General features: G+C 26.6%; 2 protein-coding genes across 2 annotated transcripts in view; one reads left to right on the top strand and one right to left on the bottom strand.

Annotated features, from left to right (window-relative positions):
• LOC126742707 (dipeptidyl aminopeptidase-like protein 6) overlaps nucleotides 1–20,233 on the top strand; it is a 110,053-nt gene that overhangs the window by 34,458 nt on the left and 55,362 nt on the right. The gene's annotated exons all lie outside the window — the stretch shown is intronic.
• On the bottom strand, nucleotides 14,369–19,100 carry LOC126742709 (uncharacterized). The gene is made up of 2 exons (XM_050449493.1): nucleotides 18,937–19,100; nucleotides 14,369–14,759 (listed from the first exon to the last, which is right to left on the bottom strand). The coding sequence occupies exons 1-2, from the start codon at nucleotides 18,991–18,993 to the stop codon at nucleotides 14,412–14,414; spliced, it is 405 nt and encodes a 134-aa protein (XP_050305450.1). The 5' UTR covers nucleotides 18,994–19,100; the 3' UTR covers nucleotides 14,369–14,411.

Below are 20,233 nucleotides of genomic sequence, written 5' to 3'. Positions count from 1 at the left end.
AATTAGATAAGCAAACTGAATTTAATAAATATTTGCTGAACTTTAAGTACCAAATTTTAATAACTAATCGGGCTACAATATTATGGTATTTAGTTTATTAAAGTTTTTTAAAATTAATGGCTTATATTTCGTAAATAGAACTAATTAATGCATAACTTAATTGGAAATGATTGGTATTATATTACTTGTAGTTGTAAGAGGAGCAAACAGGAAGTAAATTACTGGAAGTATTCCTCTTTATTCCTTAATTAGGCTGCTCTAAATTAGGATTCTTTTATAAATTAAAAGTAATGTGAATAAAACCTAACTTTAATCAATACGATTCAATTTTATTAAATTAAAATAATTAGATGAGCGGACTAAACGTAAACAATATTTGTTGAACTTTAATTTACAAAACTTAAAGTACTCAGAAAACATTTATACAAAAAAAATAATTAATCATTCTAATAAATTTAATTTATTTGATGAAATATCATGTTTAGTACGTATTTTGCATATTAAAATGGTTTTTAATCAATGCATAATCTAATTAGACTCGATTATTATTCTAAGAAATCGGATAATAAAAATAGGAAATGGAAAGCGAATTAAAATTAAAAATATTCTTTTTTGTGATGAGTTTTCTAATTATCTTCTAAATATAAAGTTGGTTATAAGGAAGATATTTTTAGCAAATTGGAAAATTGAAAGCATAACTTAATTGGATACGATTGTAATTAGTATCACTAAAGGTTAAAGTTAAAATAGTTTTCTTTTTTATTGAGAATAGCTTTCATGCATGAAAATATGTATTTACCATTTGGAACAGTTAAATAAACAATTTCAATCAAACTAAGCAGTTATACAATTTACAATTCCAAGTAATAGAAAAAGTTTCTTAGTCTAAGGAAATAATGGCCTTAACGTCCTACGCAAAACCCCTAATTGGAAAAGTTTCCAAGAAATTTATAGAAACAAAAGTTTACAGAATCAGATTTTATTGGTTGGCTTACTATAAAACAATATTATTTTTTTAGGTCCTATGGGAAAAATAGCAAAATTAATTAATTTTTCCCAAACTTTAATTTTATAATATTCGCTTCACTGATTCATTTATATAAACCAGTAGAAATTTTTGAGAAAGCATCATAACGAACGTCACGCTATAGCATATGCGGCAACCTGCATTTTAATTGCAATTAAAGTTAAAGTTTTATTTGTGTTTAAAAATCTATCCTGAGAATTTTAATAACTGAGTGCATTTAAAATAAACTATTTCAAAAATACACGTTTTATTTAAAGAATTTAATAAAGCCAGTTTAAGGGTTTGAAGGCCAGCTTTCTTACTATTTAAATAAACTAGGTCACTGAACAGTATAACCGCGGTCCATACGGTGGAAATTTGAAATATTTAACTAGGCTTTCTCAGCCTTTAGAATTCCCACATTTTCCTTTGTAGGTTTTCCGCCGAAATGTGAATAAAACTTTAAAGGGAAATGTATTTTTCATGAAATAAAAAAAAAGGTGAACGACTAGTGCATATTTCAAGAGTTAATGTACACCCCTTCAAATTTAAAGTATTTTTGACACTTCAACAAACAAGAATTATTTATTATATCCCAACAGGAAGATACAGGTTAATCGGCAATATCGGAACCCTATAAATATATCGGTTTGCCTAATATTAAACTATATATTTTTCACTGGTAATTTATGTATTATAATAAAAGCAGCGATATATTAATATGTCCGTTTGTAGCCAAATAAACCCATATATCAACATAATAAAAGCTCGCGTAAATTTAAGGGAAAGTCTAGTAGCGAGATCCCCATCCGAATTAAGTCAATTTGAATATCAAATGGGGTTTCCTAATTAAAATGTGTTAAGTGAAGGAGTCGAGAGTCAATTTGAATATCTTGCTTCATGTACTTCAAGTTTAGGGGGATTGACAAATGGCGTGTCGGCTATTACTACTGTAAACTTATTAACAATGGAAAAAGGATTAAGAAAATAAAAACTTTTTGAGAATTATTTCAACTTAAATATTTTGTTTAATTTTGCATATTGTTCTTATCTCAATAATTGATTTTTTGTTACTCATTTTTACACTAATAATTTAATTGTGGAGAATAATTTTTTCACATAAACCACAAGGCGTTGGGTACAAATATATAATATACAAATTCCAAATATTTCTTAAGATCAGTGACAAATTCTGAATATTTAAAATTTGTCCAGATTTTTCAGCAATTTGGCAATAGCGTCATTTATTAACTAAATTTAAATCGTAAGAAAATTCCTTTCATAAATTTGACTTAACGATTAAATTAAGTCATGGGTTTCATGTTCGGCCTTTTTAACTTTCCGTTCTCGTAACTCTTATAAGCCCTAAAAGTTTCGTATTTGTAGGTTTTATCAGCCAAAAGTTATGAGAGTCCACACATCATAGTAGTATGTAATAAAATTTCAATTGATTGTTATTTGTTAATTTTTAAATTAAAAACTATTTAAGCTAAAAAGCTGATATTTTCTGGAGAGATAATCTAGGGTACTACTTATAGGTGCCAAAAGTTTCTTACTTTTAGGTTTTGTCGGTCAAAAATTATTAAATTCTAAACAATATATGAATGCACAATTTAATAATATTTGAAGCTAGAAAACTAAAATTTTCAAACTTGAGATAACACTAATTTACTATAAAGTTTTGAACTTATAGGTTTTATAAGTGAAAAGTTATTAAAGTCCACAGATCATAGTAGTGCATGATTAAATTGTAATAATTAATCGTTTGTTAATTTTTAAATAAAAAACTAGTTAAGCTAGAAAGCAAACAATTTCTGGAGAAATGTACTAAGATACTGTTGATAGGTCCTATAAAAATTTCATATTTGTAGGCCTCATTAGCCAAAATCTATTTAAGTCTAAGCATTATATAAATGCATAATTTTATTGTGCTTGATTGCCGTTTGTCTATTTTTTGATTAAAAACTATTTAAGCTAGAAAGCTAAAATTTTTTACAAAGTTGGTCTAAAATACCACCAATTTACTGTATAATTTTCGTACTCAGAGGTTTTATCAGTGAAAAGTCATTAAAGTCTGCATACCATAGTAGTGCATAATTTACTTCTACTTGGTTGTTATTTGTCATTTTTAATTTAAAAATGTATTGTATTTAAGCTAGAAAACTGAAATTTTTCAGAAATATGGCAAAAGATACTGCCTATAGGATCTAAAAGTTTTATATGTATATAAAAGTATATGTAGGTTTCATAAGTCATAAGTTATTAGAGTTCACAAATTATAGTAGTGCATAATTTAATTCTACTTGATATTCATTTGCTTATTTTTAAATAATAACTCTTTAGGCTAGTAAACTGAAATTTTCTAGAGAAATGACTTAAACTACTGCCTGTAGGGTCTGAATTAGTTTAGAAAACTGAAATTTTTAAAAATTTAGTCTTATATCACTAATATAGACTAAAAGTTTTGTTCTCGTAAGTCTTATCAGTAAAGTCCACACAATATATTAATGCACAACTTTTTCTATAAATTGTTAATATTTTTAAAATATTTATTTGTTCTCATTCAAACCATCAATATATTCAATTTTTTACCATTTTTTAAACGTTTTGTAAGTATCTCTTTCTTTTTTTTGTGCTATAATTCTGAACTTAGCACTTAATAAGTTAAAATTTATTTAACATTTTTTTTACTAAATTTGCGTAATTTTCTAGTTTTTCTTTAATTTTTGAATAGCTTTTTCATTAAGTCTCTTAAGTTGTTTTGTCGGTTAAAAACCAATTTTTAACTTCGAAAAAACAATCCAGAGAGCATTACAATTTTTTTTAACGGATATCCTAATACTTATTTTAAAGCTTCCCACGTAATCGCATAAATATTAACTATGAAATTCGAAAATGCTTTAAACGTGACTTAAACGACGGTTTAAGTGTGTAAGCTCCCTTAAGCCTTTATACGCAACATTACCTGTCTGTACTTCCTGAATCCCTTTGTGAATAATGTATTAAAGTGAAAATATCTCGCTTTTACTCCATGCTTTGGTGCTAAGAAATTCACAATTCCTTATTAAAGACTGAATTTTTAAACTTTAAAAGCAAGCAATTTATTACAAAACATTGCAATTTTTGCACAATAAATATATTATATATTAATAATATATTATTGCATTTACGTAAATATGCAGATATATAAATTCTCAATTTCCTTTAACGTGACTTAAATAACGGTTTAAGTATGTAAGCTCCCTTAAGCCTTTATACGTAACATTACCTGTCTGTACACCTTCAATTCCTTTGTGAATTATGTATTGTGGTGAAAATATCTTGCTTTTTCTGTAGGTGCCAAGAATTTTATAATTCCTTCGTAGGAAAAGAGTTTTAAGTCTTTGTACACCATATTCACTTAAAGGTGTCTATAACAAAAATTTGTAACCTATTTTTAAGCTTTAAAAGCAAACAATTTTTGCAAATAAACACCGTCATATTTTATAAATAATTTACTGCCTATTTGCATTTAATTTATAACCTAAATATGCAAATATTAAAAGTTCCAATGGACGAAAAAAGTAAAAAACAAAACAAGCAAATTTTATAAAATACGGTTTATTAATTTCGCCAAAGGGGTGCTTTTAAACTTGTGCCTTTTTGAATATTCATAAGCATAAAACGGCAGTTAAAATAACAGTTTGACGATAGTTTCGGCTTTGCCAACATCGGAAACAAAGGATCGCTGTATTTGAAAAGCATAAAAAAACAAAATTAATTGCTTTGTTTTTTTTTTCGCTTTTGTGAAATAAAAAGGACGTGGTTGGAAAACAGATAAAATATATATATTTAATCTTTCAAAATTGTTTGTGTATGTCATAAGGAAAGCTATAAAAGAATAATGAAATATTTAAAAAAAAATTAAATTAAGAGAGAGAGAGAGATATAAGCCCGAAGAATTTAAAAAAAAATCGAAATTTCAAATCAAAACTCGCAATTAATTTATTTATTCGGTAATATCTAAATCAATTATTAGAATTTCCTTAAAATTTCTAAGAAGGTTTTTCATTAATTTTAGACAAAGTACTATACAAACTTATATCTTCATAAGCCAGCCAAATCCTTAAATATTCGAAAGGCAATTCATCCAAATAGTCAATTATTTAGTCAAACGTTTCATTAATTTTCGATATTGTAACAGAAAAAAATTTTAATTCACAAAAAAGCCCTGGTGAGTTTTTTTTTCAAAAAGGAATTTCTCTGTTTTTTACTTACTAAGTTTGACAGAATTGCTTATCTCGTTCTTTTCCATTAAAAGCAAGACCAAAATCTATTGCTTTTATTTTTATATATTTTATGAACAAAACAGGAAAATTGCATTAGAAAAATGTCAAAGGAGTTTAAACCAAGAAATATTTCTTATGGATTTAAGGTAAGAATTTCTATAGAAGCAAGCAACAAAAATTAAAAGGAAAAAAAAAGAAAAATATTAGTGAATTTAAAGCATTCTATGCTATTAGCTACTTGGCAATTCTCCTTTTTTTTACATTGTTTATATTTCATTAAATATTCAGTCTCTGGTCTGATGATGTTTCTCAGTAAAGTTGTTCAAATAAATCATTAATCTTCAAATTTTTTAGCATAAGTACTTTTTTTCCGTACTTTTTATGGATTAACAGTCTTATTAAGTCTAATTACAAATACTTTGAGAATAAGATAATGTCATGTGTAGCTCTAAATTTTTTTTGAAAAAAATGATAGACATAACATAAAGAAATGCTAAAATAATCCAGGTTTTCCTTGGAGTAGTTTTCAGATTATTCCAGGTACTCCAAGTTATCTTCAGTTACTCAGTTCCATTAGCTCTAAAGTACTTTTTCCTTTCTTCTATTTATTTTATAGGAAAAAATCCATGTAGTAAGAAAATATTAATTTAATTCCTATATTTTGTGAGAGAAAAAGAAAATAAATAAAAATTTGAAGTAAAAAGAAATACTAAAGAAAGAATAGAAATAACTATGCATAGTATTTTTTTCTCATTACTTTTATTTTTTTTCCGGTTTGTTATTTTATTTTTTATATATAACTCTTATCTTTGTTTACCTAATTAATTTTATGATTTGTACGAGTTAATAATGTTATGTGATAATATTAGTAGAGTAGTTATATTCATGTTGACAATTGCTAGAGCCATTAATTTTATAGAAAGAGGCAAAAATAATCAAAAAGATAAAGAAGAAGAAGAAGAAGAGAAGAGAAAAGAAAATTATTGATGTATAAAAGTTTGTTGTAATTAAAGTTACGACATTTTGATTTAATTCAATTTTCATATAAAAGCAAGAAATTAATTATTTTGCATAAATCCTTTCTTTACAATGTTTCTATCTTATTAACGGCTTTAACTATCTTTAATTTTATTTTTTTTTTGAGAATTATTAAAATAATTTAATACCTATTTTTTTCCTTTCTTTAATGTATTTCTTGAGGAAAAGGAAAAAATGCCGATAGTAAGAAGAAATAAATTAAGATTAAACTTGGAAACAATGGCTTTATATGCATAAAGTTATGGTTCTTTGTTACACGAATATGAGGATAAGTATAAAAAAAGAAAGAAGAAATACTAAAAAAGAAAATAGGAAATTATTCGCCAAAACTCATTTTTAATTAAATAATAATAGGGTCAATTGTGTTAGTGGTTTTTCACTTATTAATTTTGATTTTTTTTTTATTTTTTAAATATAAAACTTGGACTTTTAGACTTTTGATCATCAAATCAACTAAAGTAATTTTCCAAGATGCTCGTAACACAATTTCCATTCCATTAACATTCTCCTAAAATAAAACTGATATATCGTAAAAATATTTTTTTTTTCTAATTTAGCTAGAAAAACTTTTTCGACTTAAAGAAACTCACCCAAGGAAACTCATCTATTGAAAAAAGGTTCATTTGAAGAAGAATCAAATGAGGACAAAGAGAAACAGAAAAAAAATTGAAGAAATTAAAGAAGAAAATTGTCCTTAGATCATTTACCAATACTTTTAGAGCTAAATATAGAAATACACTTTCTTGGATTAATGTTAATAGTTTTAAATAGGTATTTAATAATGTTGAGTAGTGCCCTTACAGCACTTTAATCAAAAATAAATTATACTCATTGGACATCGACGAAAATAATAATACTATTACTTTAACTGATTGATTTGATTTGATTATGTAATATCCAAAGTACAAACTTATGAAGGTTTTTGATCAAATTTCACTTTTTTGATTATATTTTAATTTCTAAACGTAAGTCTAATATAATATTTTATTTTTTTAGGCATTTTAAAAAAATCATCAAAATTTGCTCATTTTAATTTGTTTAAGAAATTTAAAATATTTAACGTTGGAAGTAAATTTTTTTTGATCAAATTTTAATGATTTTGATTGCACTCGTTAAGATATATAAGAAAATATTTAGATTTATAAGAAGAATTATTTCCGTCTCTGCACTAATAACTACCTCTTAAAATAAGCACACAGAAAATAATAATAAGGTGAAAAATAATAATATTACTAAACAAAAAAACGAAACAGCTTGCATGAAACGCTAACAAAATTGGTAAAACAATAATTTTAGGTGTTACAAATCTAAAAAGATATATATGAATGGGCATTTTAATTAAATAGTTTTTAATTAATTAAGATGCTTTCATAAAATACGAAGTTATATAAACTAATAAGCCTAACACCAAAATAAAGTAATGTATTATAATTTAAGCTTTTTTAAAAAAAGAAGACAATAAAACAATTAAAGTTAAAAAATAATAAGATCTTTAAACAAGAAAATCGAGAAAACTAATACGCTTATAATAAAATCCCCATAGAACTAAAAATTATACTCGTAAGTCGACAATAATTAATGCAACTAAATTAATTTAGAAAACTTTCTTAAATAACTTTGTCAAATTCATAAAAACAAACCCTACATTAATACGCAAACATATTAATTAAAGCTGAAAGGCTAAAACATCTACCTTAAGAAAAAATTTAATTGGAGAAACAGGTGCAGTATTTTTACACTATATTCCATGTCTTGGCAACTAGTTGAAAATATAAATTTAAGAATGTCGCTCCCTATGAATTCCAAGTAATTGAACTGAAATAAATAATTGTAATAAAAAAAACAGGATACTTCACCTGATCTGGATTGTGTACGGTATACGTTACTTATCAAATAATGCCAAGAAACTTAAATGTAATACTTTTAGTAAAATTTTAATAAATGGAAACTTTCATTCTGTGATCAGGGCAATGTACCTTTTACACAAGATAAAGGCAATTGAAAATCCGCACTATGTAATATGCAATTATACAAGTACTGTTAACAGTCTACCATTGGCTCTTTGGATGTCACTCAAACCAATAGGCATCCATTTTTTTAAACCAAGAACTGGCAAAATTATATCTACCACCAAAAAATTCATGTAATGTTGTAAATATCTCGAAGGTAGACAGTACAGTTATCCATTTATGAGTTCAATTTGTACAAATGGTACAAAAAAGATTTAATTGTGTTTTCTTATACCTTGTAACTTATGTAACAATCCTTACCTTGCCAATCGGTTCAGTATTGTGTGTATATAAATCGCCTTGATGGACCCATGGGCATAAAAATTGTGTCCATATTAAAGTTCTCGTAAATAGTGTAGTACAATAAATAACATATAACATACATATAAATAAGGTTAAGGTAGTAGCTGAAAAAGCCATAAAAAATTGTCCTCCGAGGCTATAAGACTCATTTTAATTGTTTCGTCCAAGATACGTAAACACTCAAATAAATCAGCACTAAAAAATCTCTTTTCTATATCTTCTCTAACTAAAACCCACCCTTTCCTAATTCTACTTAATGCAGTTGTCGTACATAGGGCGTAACACGGGAAGCAATTTGGTAAACCAACCGAAATGTCCCAAAGTTTCCCCCAACCGTCAAACCATAATTTGTTGAAGTTCTAAAATATTAAATTGCAATAGCTTTATTACATACATCGTGCACAACCTGCTCCTCTCATATATGAAAATCGAAACAACTTATAAGTAAGCCAGTGACGCAATTACCAAATAACATTTTGATTACCGCTAGGGAAATTTCGGGAACGACGATGCATCGTGGCATAAATTTTGCATTAAATTTCATCTGTTTTAATAAAGTAGGTAACTTCAAAAATCAACGGTAAGTCGTTTTTAAACGTTCCTGTTTGCGGATTTCAAAGTAAGTCTTTTCTATGGGAAAACATAGGCGAAAAATCCATTTCGAAAGCGAGCCACAGTAAAATTTTTCTCTTTTGATGCGAAATTGTAAATTTCGAGGCACAAAAGCTCGGGGCCCCCCCACTTGAATGCATTATTCAAAAAGGGATACAAGAAATTGCTTTAAATATGAGCAGACAGGTAATTTCACGTAAAGGTCTGCAAAAGTTCATGTATTATTCCGGTTTTGAATATTTCAGTTCAACTTAGGGCCGGAAATTTCCCTGTAAAATGAAAGTTTTCGTATAGAAGGGCCTTTGCGGTTTATTTATATTTTCAAGCATTTGAGGGAAACACTTTTTTTACTGGTTATGTCGAACCTTTTATGCCACTGTCAATGAATATTTGATCATTTCTAAAAAGATAAATATTAAATTTAATTTTGTACTCCTTTTGTATGCACTATCAAGACACATTTTTTATATGTAATTATATTTTTATACTTATTACAGGCAGTCGAACCCCATATATCACTATCGATATACACATTTAATCATTTTTAAGAAGATAAGCCTTAATAATCGTTTTTCGTCCTCATTTCAGGTAGATTTATCAAACCTCTCAAACTGGTACTAAAATAAATTTTATATATGTTATTATTTATTAAGTTATTAAATTTCCTAAATAATTTTTAAGAACATGAAGCATGCAAACCATTTTCATACTTGTTTCGGGTGAACAAATATTTTAAATCACTGCTCATATATATATTTAAGTTATCATGTAGTAAATTATATAATAATTTCTGAGCTTTGGTGTAATATACTTATTTACTGTCAAAATATTTGTTTTATAATTTTCATGTATAAAAGGATAATATATGATTTTATTGTCTACAGGTCGTTGAAGCTCTTAAACGATTCTCTATAAAAATATTTGATTATTTTCAGGAAAATACTGTAAAAAAAGAGATTTTTAAATTGATTCTGGTCGGTTAATTGTACATCCTAAATCATTGCTGAGATTTTGTTTGTATTTCCCTAACCCACTCTAATGATATTTTTCTAATTATTTTTGTGAAAAAGAAAAAAAGGTTGTTTTTACTGGTTACACGTCATTAAACCTTTGTTTTCTAACCAGACATAGAACGAAAAAATTTTTTTATGCATGTTCTGCTTACTCAAAGTCTTTAAGCCATAGCTGTAATAGGTTTGTCTTATAACCAATTTTCAAGACAAACAAGATACAAATTTAATTTTTTTCATCAGCAATGGCGCAATATCGATTAGTTTGGATTTCTTTGACCTTTAAAATCATTATCGAGATAAATATTTTATTAGATCCAAATAAAAAAAGGAAATTTTATTTTTAATTAATTACAGACTGCGTAAGGAGTAAAAATTCTTTTACAAAAATATTTTTAAAAAATTTTACGTGATTTTAGGTCTTATATAGCAATTTTATTTAATCAAACTAAATAACTCACTAGTAAGATAAATATTCTTAAAGGTGATAAAATAATTTCTCGAAGCTCTTATTATCTTACTACACCTCTTACGTTACTAACGGTATACATATTTTATTAGTGTTAAATAGGAAAAATAAAGAATATTTATAAGTTGCTTATCAGGTCATCTAAATGATTAAATCTCCGTCGAGAAACATCTTTTTGTAGCTTTTTATTTGAATATAGGGACCAAATATTATTCGTTTTTTATTAAACTGAACTTAAATCAAATGTGTAATGTAATAAATCAATTCTGAAATAAATGTTTCATTAATATCATGATTGTAAGAGATTTTTTTTACTGGATAATTCAAAAACACTTTATTTTTTTTTTAACTTTTTAATTTTTCTTGAATAATTGTTTGTTAGTCGCTTGTCACTTTAACTTAATAATTTTACATATTTTTCTATTTATTTAGTATTTTTAATCCTTCGTTTTTTTTTTAATTGGGTTGGGTTCGTATAAATATAATATAGGGATTCTGTTTTTAGGATCTCTTATCCCTATCAATATCTTACTTCATTTTCTGTATTTAGCATTTAAAATGTTAATGACTTATTATTTCTGTTGTCATGCTTTTTATTTATTTTGTCAGGTTTTTCATTTCTTTATTCTTTACTGCTTTGTTTTCTGTGTCCTTTTTAAATATATTTGTTAACACTATAATAAAATTAAGCCTAGATACAGCCTCAATTTTCGGTTTTAATTTTCGTTCTCATTTTTAATTTGTCTTATTATAATACTCTATCTTTATTTTATTTTTAATGTTTTTGATTTAGCTCAATTTAACGGAAGTTAATTAAATTCTTATTTTTTGCGTTACTCTGGCGTTAATATTTTGTTTTTTCTTCGCGGTTTTACTATTGCTTATTTCATTAATTTTTTTTTAAATAACCTTTGTCCTTATGTCCCCCTGATAGAACTCGATATTTTTCTTTTATTCCTGTAAATTTTTTTAGTATTTTTTTTGTTGGTTTTTTGTAATATAAATTTTGCATAATAATATTTGCCTTCATTCTTATAAAAAAATACTAAATAAACATTAATACACCCTTGCTATCCTAGTTATTTTCTCTGTTCAATTTTAAGTTAGTGAATTCCTATTATTACAATTAAATAACGCACGAGCATATAGAAGAGCCACTTGCGGCTTAAACCATTATATAGTCAGGGCAAAACTAGTAGTCCCGTTCATATCTCAGAAGTTCACAGATATTAAGAAACAGAGAAGTGCCTAAATAACCAAACAATATAATCTATACAGTCTAGATAATGAAAGTACCTAAATTTTGTAGCAGAACATACTAGATGAGAAACTTTATATGACAGTACACCAATAACCCAATATACAAAAAGTATATGACAACATAGTCTACAAGCAGTTCTACTAAAAACTGCACAGCGTAGTAAGAAACTATGGTGAAATGATAAGATTGAAGAATTAGTATATCAGAAAAAAACTATATCAAAAATAGCGCTCAGCACTAGAAAGACAGAAAACAATACTTAATAAATAAAAGAGCAACCGGTAGAAATATAAATATAGCACAAAAACACCTGAGACAAAAAGTGTAGGGAAATTAACATCTATATAGCCTGAAAAAAGTGCTCAGAATCCTGGAAATTTATGAAAAACGCCAACTCAAAAATAAAGCAAATGTTTAAATTACTCCAATAAAGAAATAAATTGATCACTGTCATACGATGTGATGGTAGAGCGTTATACAATTAGCGTCAATATTGACCAAATGAAAATTGCAATACGAAATTTGAAGAACGGTCGGGTTGTGGTCCAGAAGGAATTCCCGCTGAAATAATCAAATGTGATTAAGAAGAACTGTTTCAACAACTGATTTAGTGCAATAACCAATACTTAAATAGAGATTCTGTCCTTGCAGAATGGAATGAAAGCATATAAATCATCCATCCATAAAAAAAGGGAAGAAACTAGAAGGTTCACCTACAGAGGTATATCTATAACCAGTATCATGAAGTCGTCTGTATGAGAGAATTCCAAGCCAAGATCTCATTTAACAGGAATATATAATTAAAGAAGAAGAATAATATATGGATAACATCTTCTCTTTAAGACAAGTTATAGAAAAAGGGTCAGCCGTCAACCAAGAAACCAACTTATGTTCATAGATCTCCAGAAAGCCTCTGATACAGTCTTTGTCAAGAAGTTTTGGAAGTTTTATAGGACAGCAATCTTCAGCAATCTACGAGGAAAAATCATCAGGAGTAAAAATTTGTAATAACTTGTCAGAGAAGTTCCCGGTAGATAAAGGTTTACGCCAAGGCTACTGTTTATCACCTACATTGTTTAAGGTCTATATAGCGCGGGCTCTGTACCAATAGAAAAAAAGTGTAACAGAGTGGATATCGATATCGCAGACATTTTACACTTTACAATTTTTTGACGACAAATTTATCAAAGCGACTTACTATATACGAAAATTGCAGAAAGGGTGTAAAAACTAGGGGCTGGAAATTAATACATAGAAACCGAAATATCTGCCTATAGGAACAGAACCAACTTACATCTAACATTTTTGGTTTCAATAATATTTGTCCTTTTTTTTTAACTATGTAGTTTTTGTCTTTTTTCAGGTTGGAAGTAAAGGTTTTTCACCTAATTTTAAGCTTCTTGTTCAGATTTCCTTGTTTAGTTTACCTGTTATTCGTTTTTTGCTTCACTGTTAACTTCTGTATAATTTTTTCCTATAAACTGGCATTACTTCTATTACTTTTGATACTTCTGCATGTTTGTGATCTTCCTAATCGCTGTCTTACTTTTTAGCTTCTTCATGACGTTAACAAACTTTCATTCTTAAATTCAATTAATCCTTATTTAATTTTCTGTTTTTATTTCTTCTATCACGTTTGACATGTCCGTTTAATATTTAACTTTAATTTTTAGTTTTTTAGCTTAGGTTGGTTTAAATTATATTAAATTCCTCATTTTATTTTAATACATTTTAAGCTTGAGGTATAGTTTGAAAATTTAATAGTAAAAATCTTTATTTACAGAAATTCATATTTTTTTTAAAAATTTTAAAAAGCTAACTGGTATTCCTGCATATTCCACGATTTTAAAAGTCCTAAACGTATTAAAAAGTCTGCCAACTATTGCCATATTTAGCCCAGTTTCGGCGGACAATTTCCAAAGGGGTATTTGCATTTTGCGTGCCTGTAAATGCAGGATCTAACCGTTTCCGGATTACGTAAAAACTCACTGACCCATTTGCGTTGTTCACTTGTTGATTTTGTCGTGGGAAAATTTTCGAAATGAACATTTATTTTTACATTTTCGAGTCCAGTAATCCACTTTTAATCTAAGAGTTTCTTAAGCTTGTAATCGCAGTAAGTAAATATTGCCCTTACGAACTAAAGAAACCGTTTCAGGTAACGAGTTTGCCGATCGATTTTCGCGTTTTTCCGATTAAAAATTGAAAAGAAGCCGGATAAAGTGGAATGTAATAGCCCCCCTTCCTTTCATTACATTTTCAATAACACCGAGTGCACCGAGAGTGAATCTCAGGTAGCGGCTCGCAAATAAACCCAAAAGAAAAGTGTCTGGAAAATCGCTTTGGTTGATGAAAAATAATTTCATTTAAGGATAAATAAAACTAATTTAAATTACAGTAAGAATTTAGTTCAAAATGTATAAGCAAGAAGACATTTACAGACCGTGTTCGTGCTTAACGAAACAGTGAACTGCCTCTTTAATGGTGGTTAAAATCTCTTCTTTTTGGACAAGACATTTTCTTAAAATGGATGCTACGTTAGCCATATTGTGCTCATCGATGACATCTTTCATGTCAACTTCGAAATTGTCCAGGGTCACGGAACCATCTTCTTGCATTATTTTCGCTTTTTTTGCCGCACAGAATAAGTGAAGATAGAAGCTTTCGTCATCACGAACTGTTCCGTCTAAGGCTTCGATGAGGGCATCTTCGTCTACGCCATGGGCGTCGAGACACTCGGAGTGGAAATCGATGACTTTTTGACGTTGGTCAGCATTGATCACCTTAAAAAAAATGCAGGAATAGGTTATATAGGTGAAATAAAGTAAAAAAGTTTATATGAACATAATTTGTATGATTCTTGGAAATACAGGGTCTTATTGTGGGCACTTTTGCATGGTATCTTCGTTATTTTTAACGTAACAGTCTGCTACTTTTTCGTGAAACTAAAGATGGCATTAACAAAATTTTCATAGGCCTTTTACTTCTTCAGGTACAGGGCATTTTTGAAAATCTTGCATTTTGAGACCCTCTTCATATCTCCGTGATTCTAAAACTCATCAAACAGGTAAAATAATATACTTATAGATTTTTTTTCATTAAATGGGGTAGATAATTTTTACTAAATATTTACTGTTTTTGAGTTATAAGCCACATATATATTTTTTTAGACGAAACACCCTGTAGATTTCTAGATTAAAAAAAAAAACTTATTTTACCGTTTCAAATATATATAATTGTATGCACCTTTTCTCATAAATACCCAATAAATGACAATTTTTTAAAATTAAATGCATAATTTAATAGTAGGCTCATACCATATTTAATATCATTAACCCCTATAAACTGTTTATCTATGGCTCATACTATGTTTGTTAATTAGGTCAAAGCTTTCATGTTTGGCTTGCAGTATTTCTAATTCTTCGCATGTCTCTGCTGCTTCTGTTTCTTTAACTTTTCTAATCTTTTTTTTTTATCTGTGCCTTTAGTATTTTTCATAAGTTCTTCTCTGTTCCATTAATTACAAAAAAATAACTGGTGATCAAAGATTTCTTTTTGATTTAAAAATTTTTTTTTTTTTTAATTTATTATCTTGGTGTTTATAATTCCTTAATCTGTGTCTACATGTCATTCACCTCTTTCAATTTTTTTACCTATGCGTTAACGTATTCATTTGCCTTTTCTTTTATTAGAGGTTGTTGTACAGCCTTCACGTTATATTATCTAATAATTTTCTTCTCACCTTTTTTTAGTTTTATTCTTATAACTCATAGAAGATATATATGATTTGATTTAGTGTTCACCCCAGGATAAGTTTTAATTTAAATAAAGCAGTTTATGAACTTCTTGTTAACTAACATATGTCTTCTCTATTATTTATTAGTCTGAATCTAATTTATTCAATGTTTTTATACATATTTTACCATCCTGTAGTTCAAAATTAAGATGTCTATTCATTCTAGCATTACGTCCATAAATTTTGTTGCAAAATTTAAAAAATAACATGCTGTTTATGAAGGCTTCTTTATTTATTGGTTTTTCTTAATGAAAATGAGTAGAAATTGAAAAAACGGCAATTCCTACATATCTTGAAAAATTTAATGAAAATGTATGAGAAAATTAGATTTTTATTTCTGCTAAATGAAAAATCCCCTTTTTTCAAGAAATTAACTAACAGTAACTTAATTACAAACATTTAACTTGGATTACAAACTTTTAAATGGAAAATTTTTAACTACTTTCGCCTGGGTGAAAAAAAGGTTTTATAAGAAAAAATTCAAGAGCCAAAAAGTTTGGATAAAAAAATATATTATAAGAAAAATACAAAATTTCATGATAAAAAGTTTAATTTCTAATAGAAAATGGTGCAAAAGAACTTGTTCCAGTAGGAAATTTTTCTTTCTTCCTAAAATTCTTCAATTCAGTTTAATTAGGAATTTTCTAAACTCATATATTTTTAAATCACTTGGGTATTTCTGAAAAGAGGAATTTTGAAAAAAAACTAAATTTTTTAAGCTTCTGCATACTGATCCAGTACTAACAATTTATAAAATAATAAATACAAACTAACTTATACAATAATAAATTTAAATTATATTAATAGCCATTTGAATTTCTTCAATGCTATTTAAGTACGAGTTTTATAAATTCCAGGATTTTTATTATTTTGAATTCCTTTTAAATACCAGTTTTTGGAAAGTCTTGTAGTTTTTGTCTTGTAAAATATTTCCATTAATACTTGACTAGGATTTGGATTTGAGATTCGTGGATTTTGAAACCTTTTTGATTTTGTTTATTTATCAAAATGTGAAACTCTTATTTTTTGAAATAAAAATTTAGATGAGATTTAGATTATGAATTTTATTATTTTTTAAGTTCCTATAAGTTCGGATATCATGAATTTGAATGCCTTAGATTTTGTAAAAATAGCAGTTTTCAAAAATTCTTATACTTTTTAATATTTAGGATCTCGTTAAAATAACAATTCCTCAAATGCCGTAAAGTATTAGTCTTATAAATATGTAAATTCTTGAATTTTTAAATGCCTTATACAGCATTCCACAATCTATTTTTAACATTTTTTAAAAAATCTTATGCTAGCAAAAATTCCTAGATATCGGTTTATTCCAATCTTTTTATTTACCAATTTTCTAAATTAAATTATTTAGAATAATGGTGTTGGCAGATAACATAATTATAGTAATATAATTGATAAAGTTCTCATACTTCTTTAACATTTAAGAATTAAAACCTTCAGTTCGTTAAAATAACGATAGTCTTAAAAAAATAACCAAAAATTAAAATAACTAAAAATCTAAAACATAAAATTATCCCTGACAAGCCAAAGGCACTAAAAAATCTAATAAACATGAAAGAGAAAGAAATCAGAAAAAAAAGAGAAAAAAAAATGACAACACATATAAAGAGAAATTTTAAAATTATATATCAAGCAGATAAATGAAAAAAATATCATAATAATTATTAATTGGTTGATAGATTTAATGCTTTGACTATTTTTAAAAAATTACATCTGCATAAGACTAATTCATTCAGGATAAAACAAATTTTTGAAAAAAAAATTTTTTTCATGAAGAAATCAAAAAATTTAAAACATTTAACGTTTTTTAAAATTTTGACATTAACAAATTTAAAATTTATTAAAATTCTTTATTCAAGATAAAAGAAAGATTAAAATAGAAGAAAACGATTTTTCTTTTCATAAAAGTGCTAAAAAGTTTGGAAAAAAGCTAACTGTGGGAAAAATATAAAAAAATTTCTGGTAAAAAGCTAAATTTTAAACAGAAAATGGTGCGAAAATTTTGATTCAGTAAGAAATATCCAATTTTTTTTTAATTTCTTTTTTTATTATTTATATATTTCTGAAAGCCATGGATCAATTCCAAATAGAAATTTTGAAAACAACCTGCTTTTTTTTAACGATTGAATACTAATTTAGTACTAATATTTTATAAGCAATAATTTTAAAGATTTATGACTATTGGAATACGAATTTTTCAAAATTTTTATACTAGAATAATTTCATTGTTAATTAATTAAAATAGCAATTTCTGGATTTTAATTTTTTTTATCTTGCTTTGCTTATAAATTTGTTCAATTTTTTGATATAAAATATTAGATGGAATTTTTAATTTTTTTAAATCCTGAAGTTCGAGTATTTTGGTAAAAAAGTAATTTTTGGAAACTCTTATACAGTGCTTTCATTTTAAAATGATCCACCCTTAATATCTTTCTAAAAAAAAAAAAAAAAAAAAAAAAAAAAAACACGTCAAATTAGATATAAATAAAATATTCATTATTTCTAGACATTTTCACTATTTGCTTACACATTTATCGATTTCGACGTGTTTTTTTTTTGTCATAAGAATGTTATTAAGGGTGGATCGTTTTGAAATGAAAGCCTTGTATATTCCAATATTTAGGATTGTGTTTAAGTAGTAATTTTCTACCACTAAACAAATGGAATCTTCTTTAAATAGCATAATGTCTAAAGATTTACGAGATGAATTTTAAATAATAATTATTTGTCTAAATTTAATCTAGCAGGTTAGCATGCTAGCTTGTTAGCATTTTTGTATTATTTATTTTTTAAGTATCACTGTTATAACTTTCTGGGTTTTTAAATAACTTTGCAATCCGTTTAAGTACTTTTTTTATTTCAAGTGGAAATTTCCGAATTTGAGATTTTATTGAATATTTTAAGTTGTTTAAAATATTGTTGTTCAAAAATAAACAATTTATCAAAATTTCTGATTGGTAAAAATCTCCTGCATCTTTAACATCGTTATAAGAAAATTAAGGAATCTATGAGGAAATAGCTCTAAAAATATAAAAACAAATCAGAAAAGAAAACAGGAAGACTGGAAAAAATATAAAACGATAAAAAATCAAAAAGCATAGCTTAAAGAGAAACAATGTAATAAAAAAAAATATCCTACTTACAATAAGCATTGATACTAAAAGCAGAGCACTAAATCCACACTTCACGGTAGTCAACATATTTTCAACCCAAAAGAAACCAAATGCAAATGATTCTGGATTAAAAATGCAATTTTCCAACTAACCCACCCGTCATTTTATATCTATATGCTCACTTGTCACCGTATAATTATAAATCTCTCGATCGACCATTTTTACTCGATAACCGTAATCACGGTGCATTTCTTAATCATTTTCTAAATTAGCCGTTTATCTGTGTATTTAAAGACATGCACATTTCGGATTTTATTAAATCATCGTCATTTTTTTAGGTAATTACATATAGGTACATGCTTGGTTAGTTTAACGGAAGCCACATGGATTTAAAATTAATAATTGTAACTGTGAGAAAACATTTTATTTAAAAAAAGTATAATAATAATTAAATGTTTATACACTATAAAATCTAAATTTAATGAAAATTATATTCAACTGTTTTTTTATGCACATTTTTTTAATTTATTTAATCTTAGGAGGAAATTAAAACAAACAATTACCGGCTTAATCATAGCTTTAATTAATTACACTACATATCTGACTTAATTATAGTTGAATAATGCACGTTACCTATTTAATTGCGCATCCTTAAACAAAGCAATTTAATTTTTCCAAGATCAATTTGGCCTCTAATGTACCATTAGCGTAATTACGTTTAACATTTATTTAAGTATAAATTGATATTACAGTACTTTTGTGTCATTTTTAAAAAGAAAATGTTTTCCTAGAAATTTGTGGAAATCATTAGGAAAAATACTGAATTAAACTGGTATACAAGTTGACTTCGTCAATAGTAAACACATTTTAAAAATGTTGCTCCATATTTAAAAAATATATCATTGCATAATTGCTTATTCATCAGTAAGTTCTCTGACTTTTCCAAATTATACTAATTATGAAAAAAAAACTAAAAATTTGCTGTCTGGTATCTAAGTAAATCTTGATAATGATATGGTTTTACTAAAGTAATAAATAAACAACGAAACTTTTCTAGATAAATCTAATTTAAAAAAAAAAACATTTGCCCTTGTGATTTGAAGGTCTCAAAAGGACACAACTTTTAAAGGGAAGTAGTGAGTGATACCTTTATTTAGTTTGTGCCTCCTAAATGGGCCTTTTAGTTGTCCGTTATTGGAACTTCTTAAATTAATTATATTGAACCTTTATGTATAATTGTTTTAATGCGAAATCTGATTTGTGTGTTCGAAATTATATTTATAACAATTTTTCCCGATTTTTTTGCTTTCCTCTTTTACACCCTCCT

This window comes from Anthonomus grandis, chromosome 12 (genome assembly GCF_022605725.1).
Source record: "Anthonomus grandis grandis chromosome 12, icAntGran1.3, whole genome shotgun sequence".
Taxonomy (NCBI): Eukaryota; Metazoa; Arthropoda; class Insecta; order Coleoptera; family Curculionidae; genus Anthonomus; species Anthonomus grandis.
This window is presented reverse-complemented; position numbering and strand designations above follow the sequence as displayed.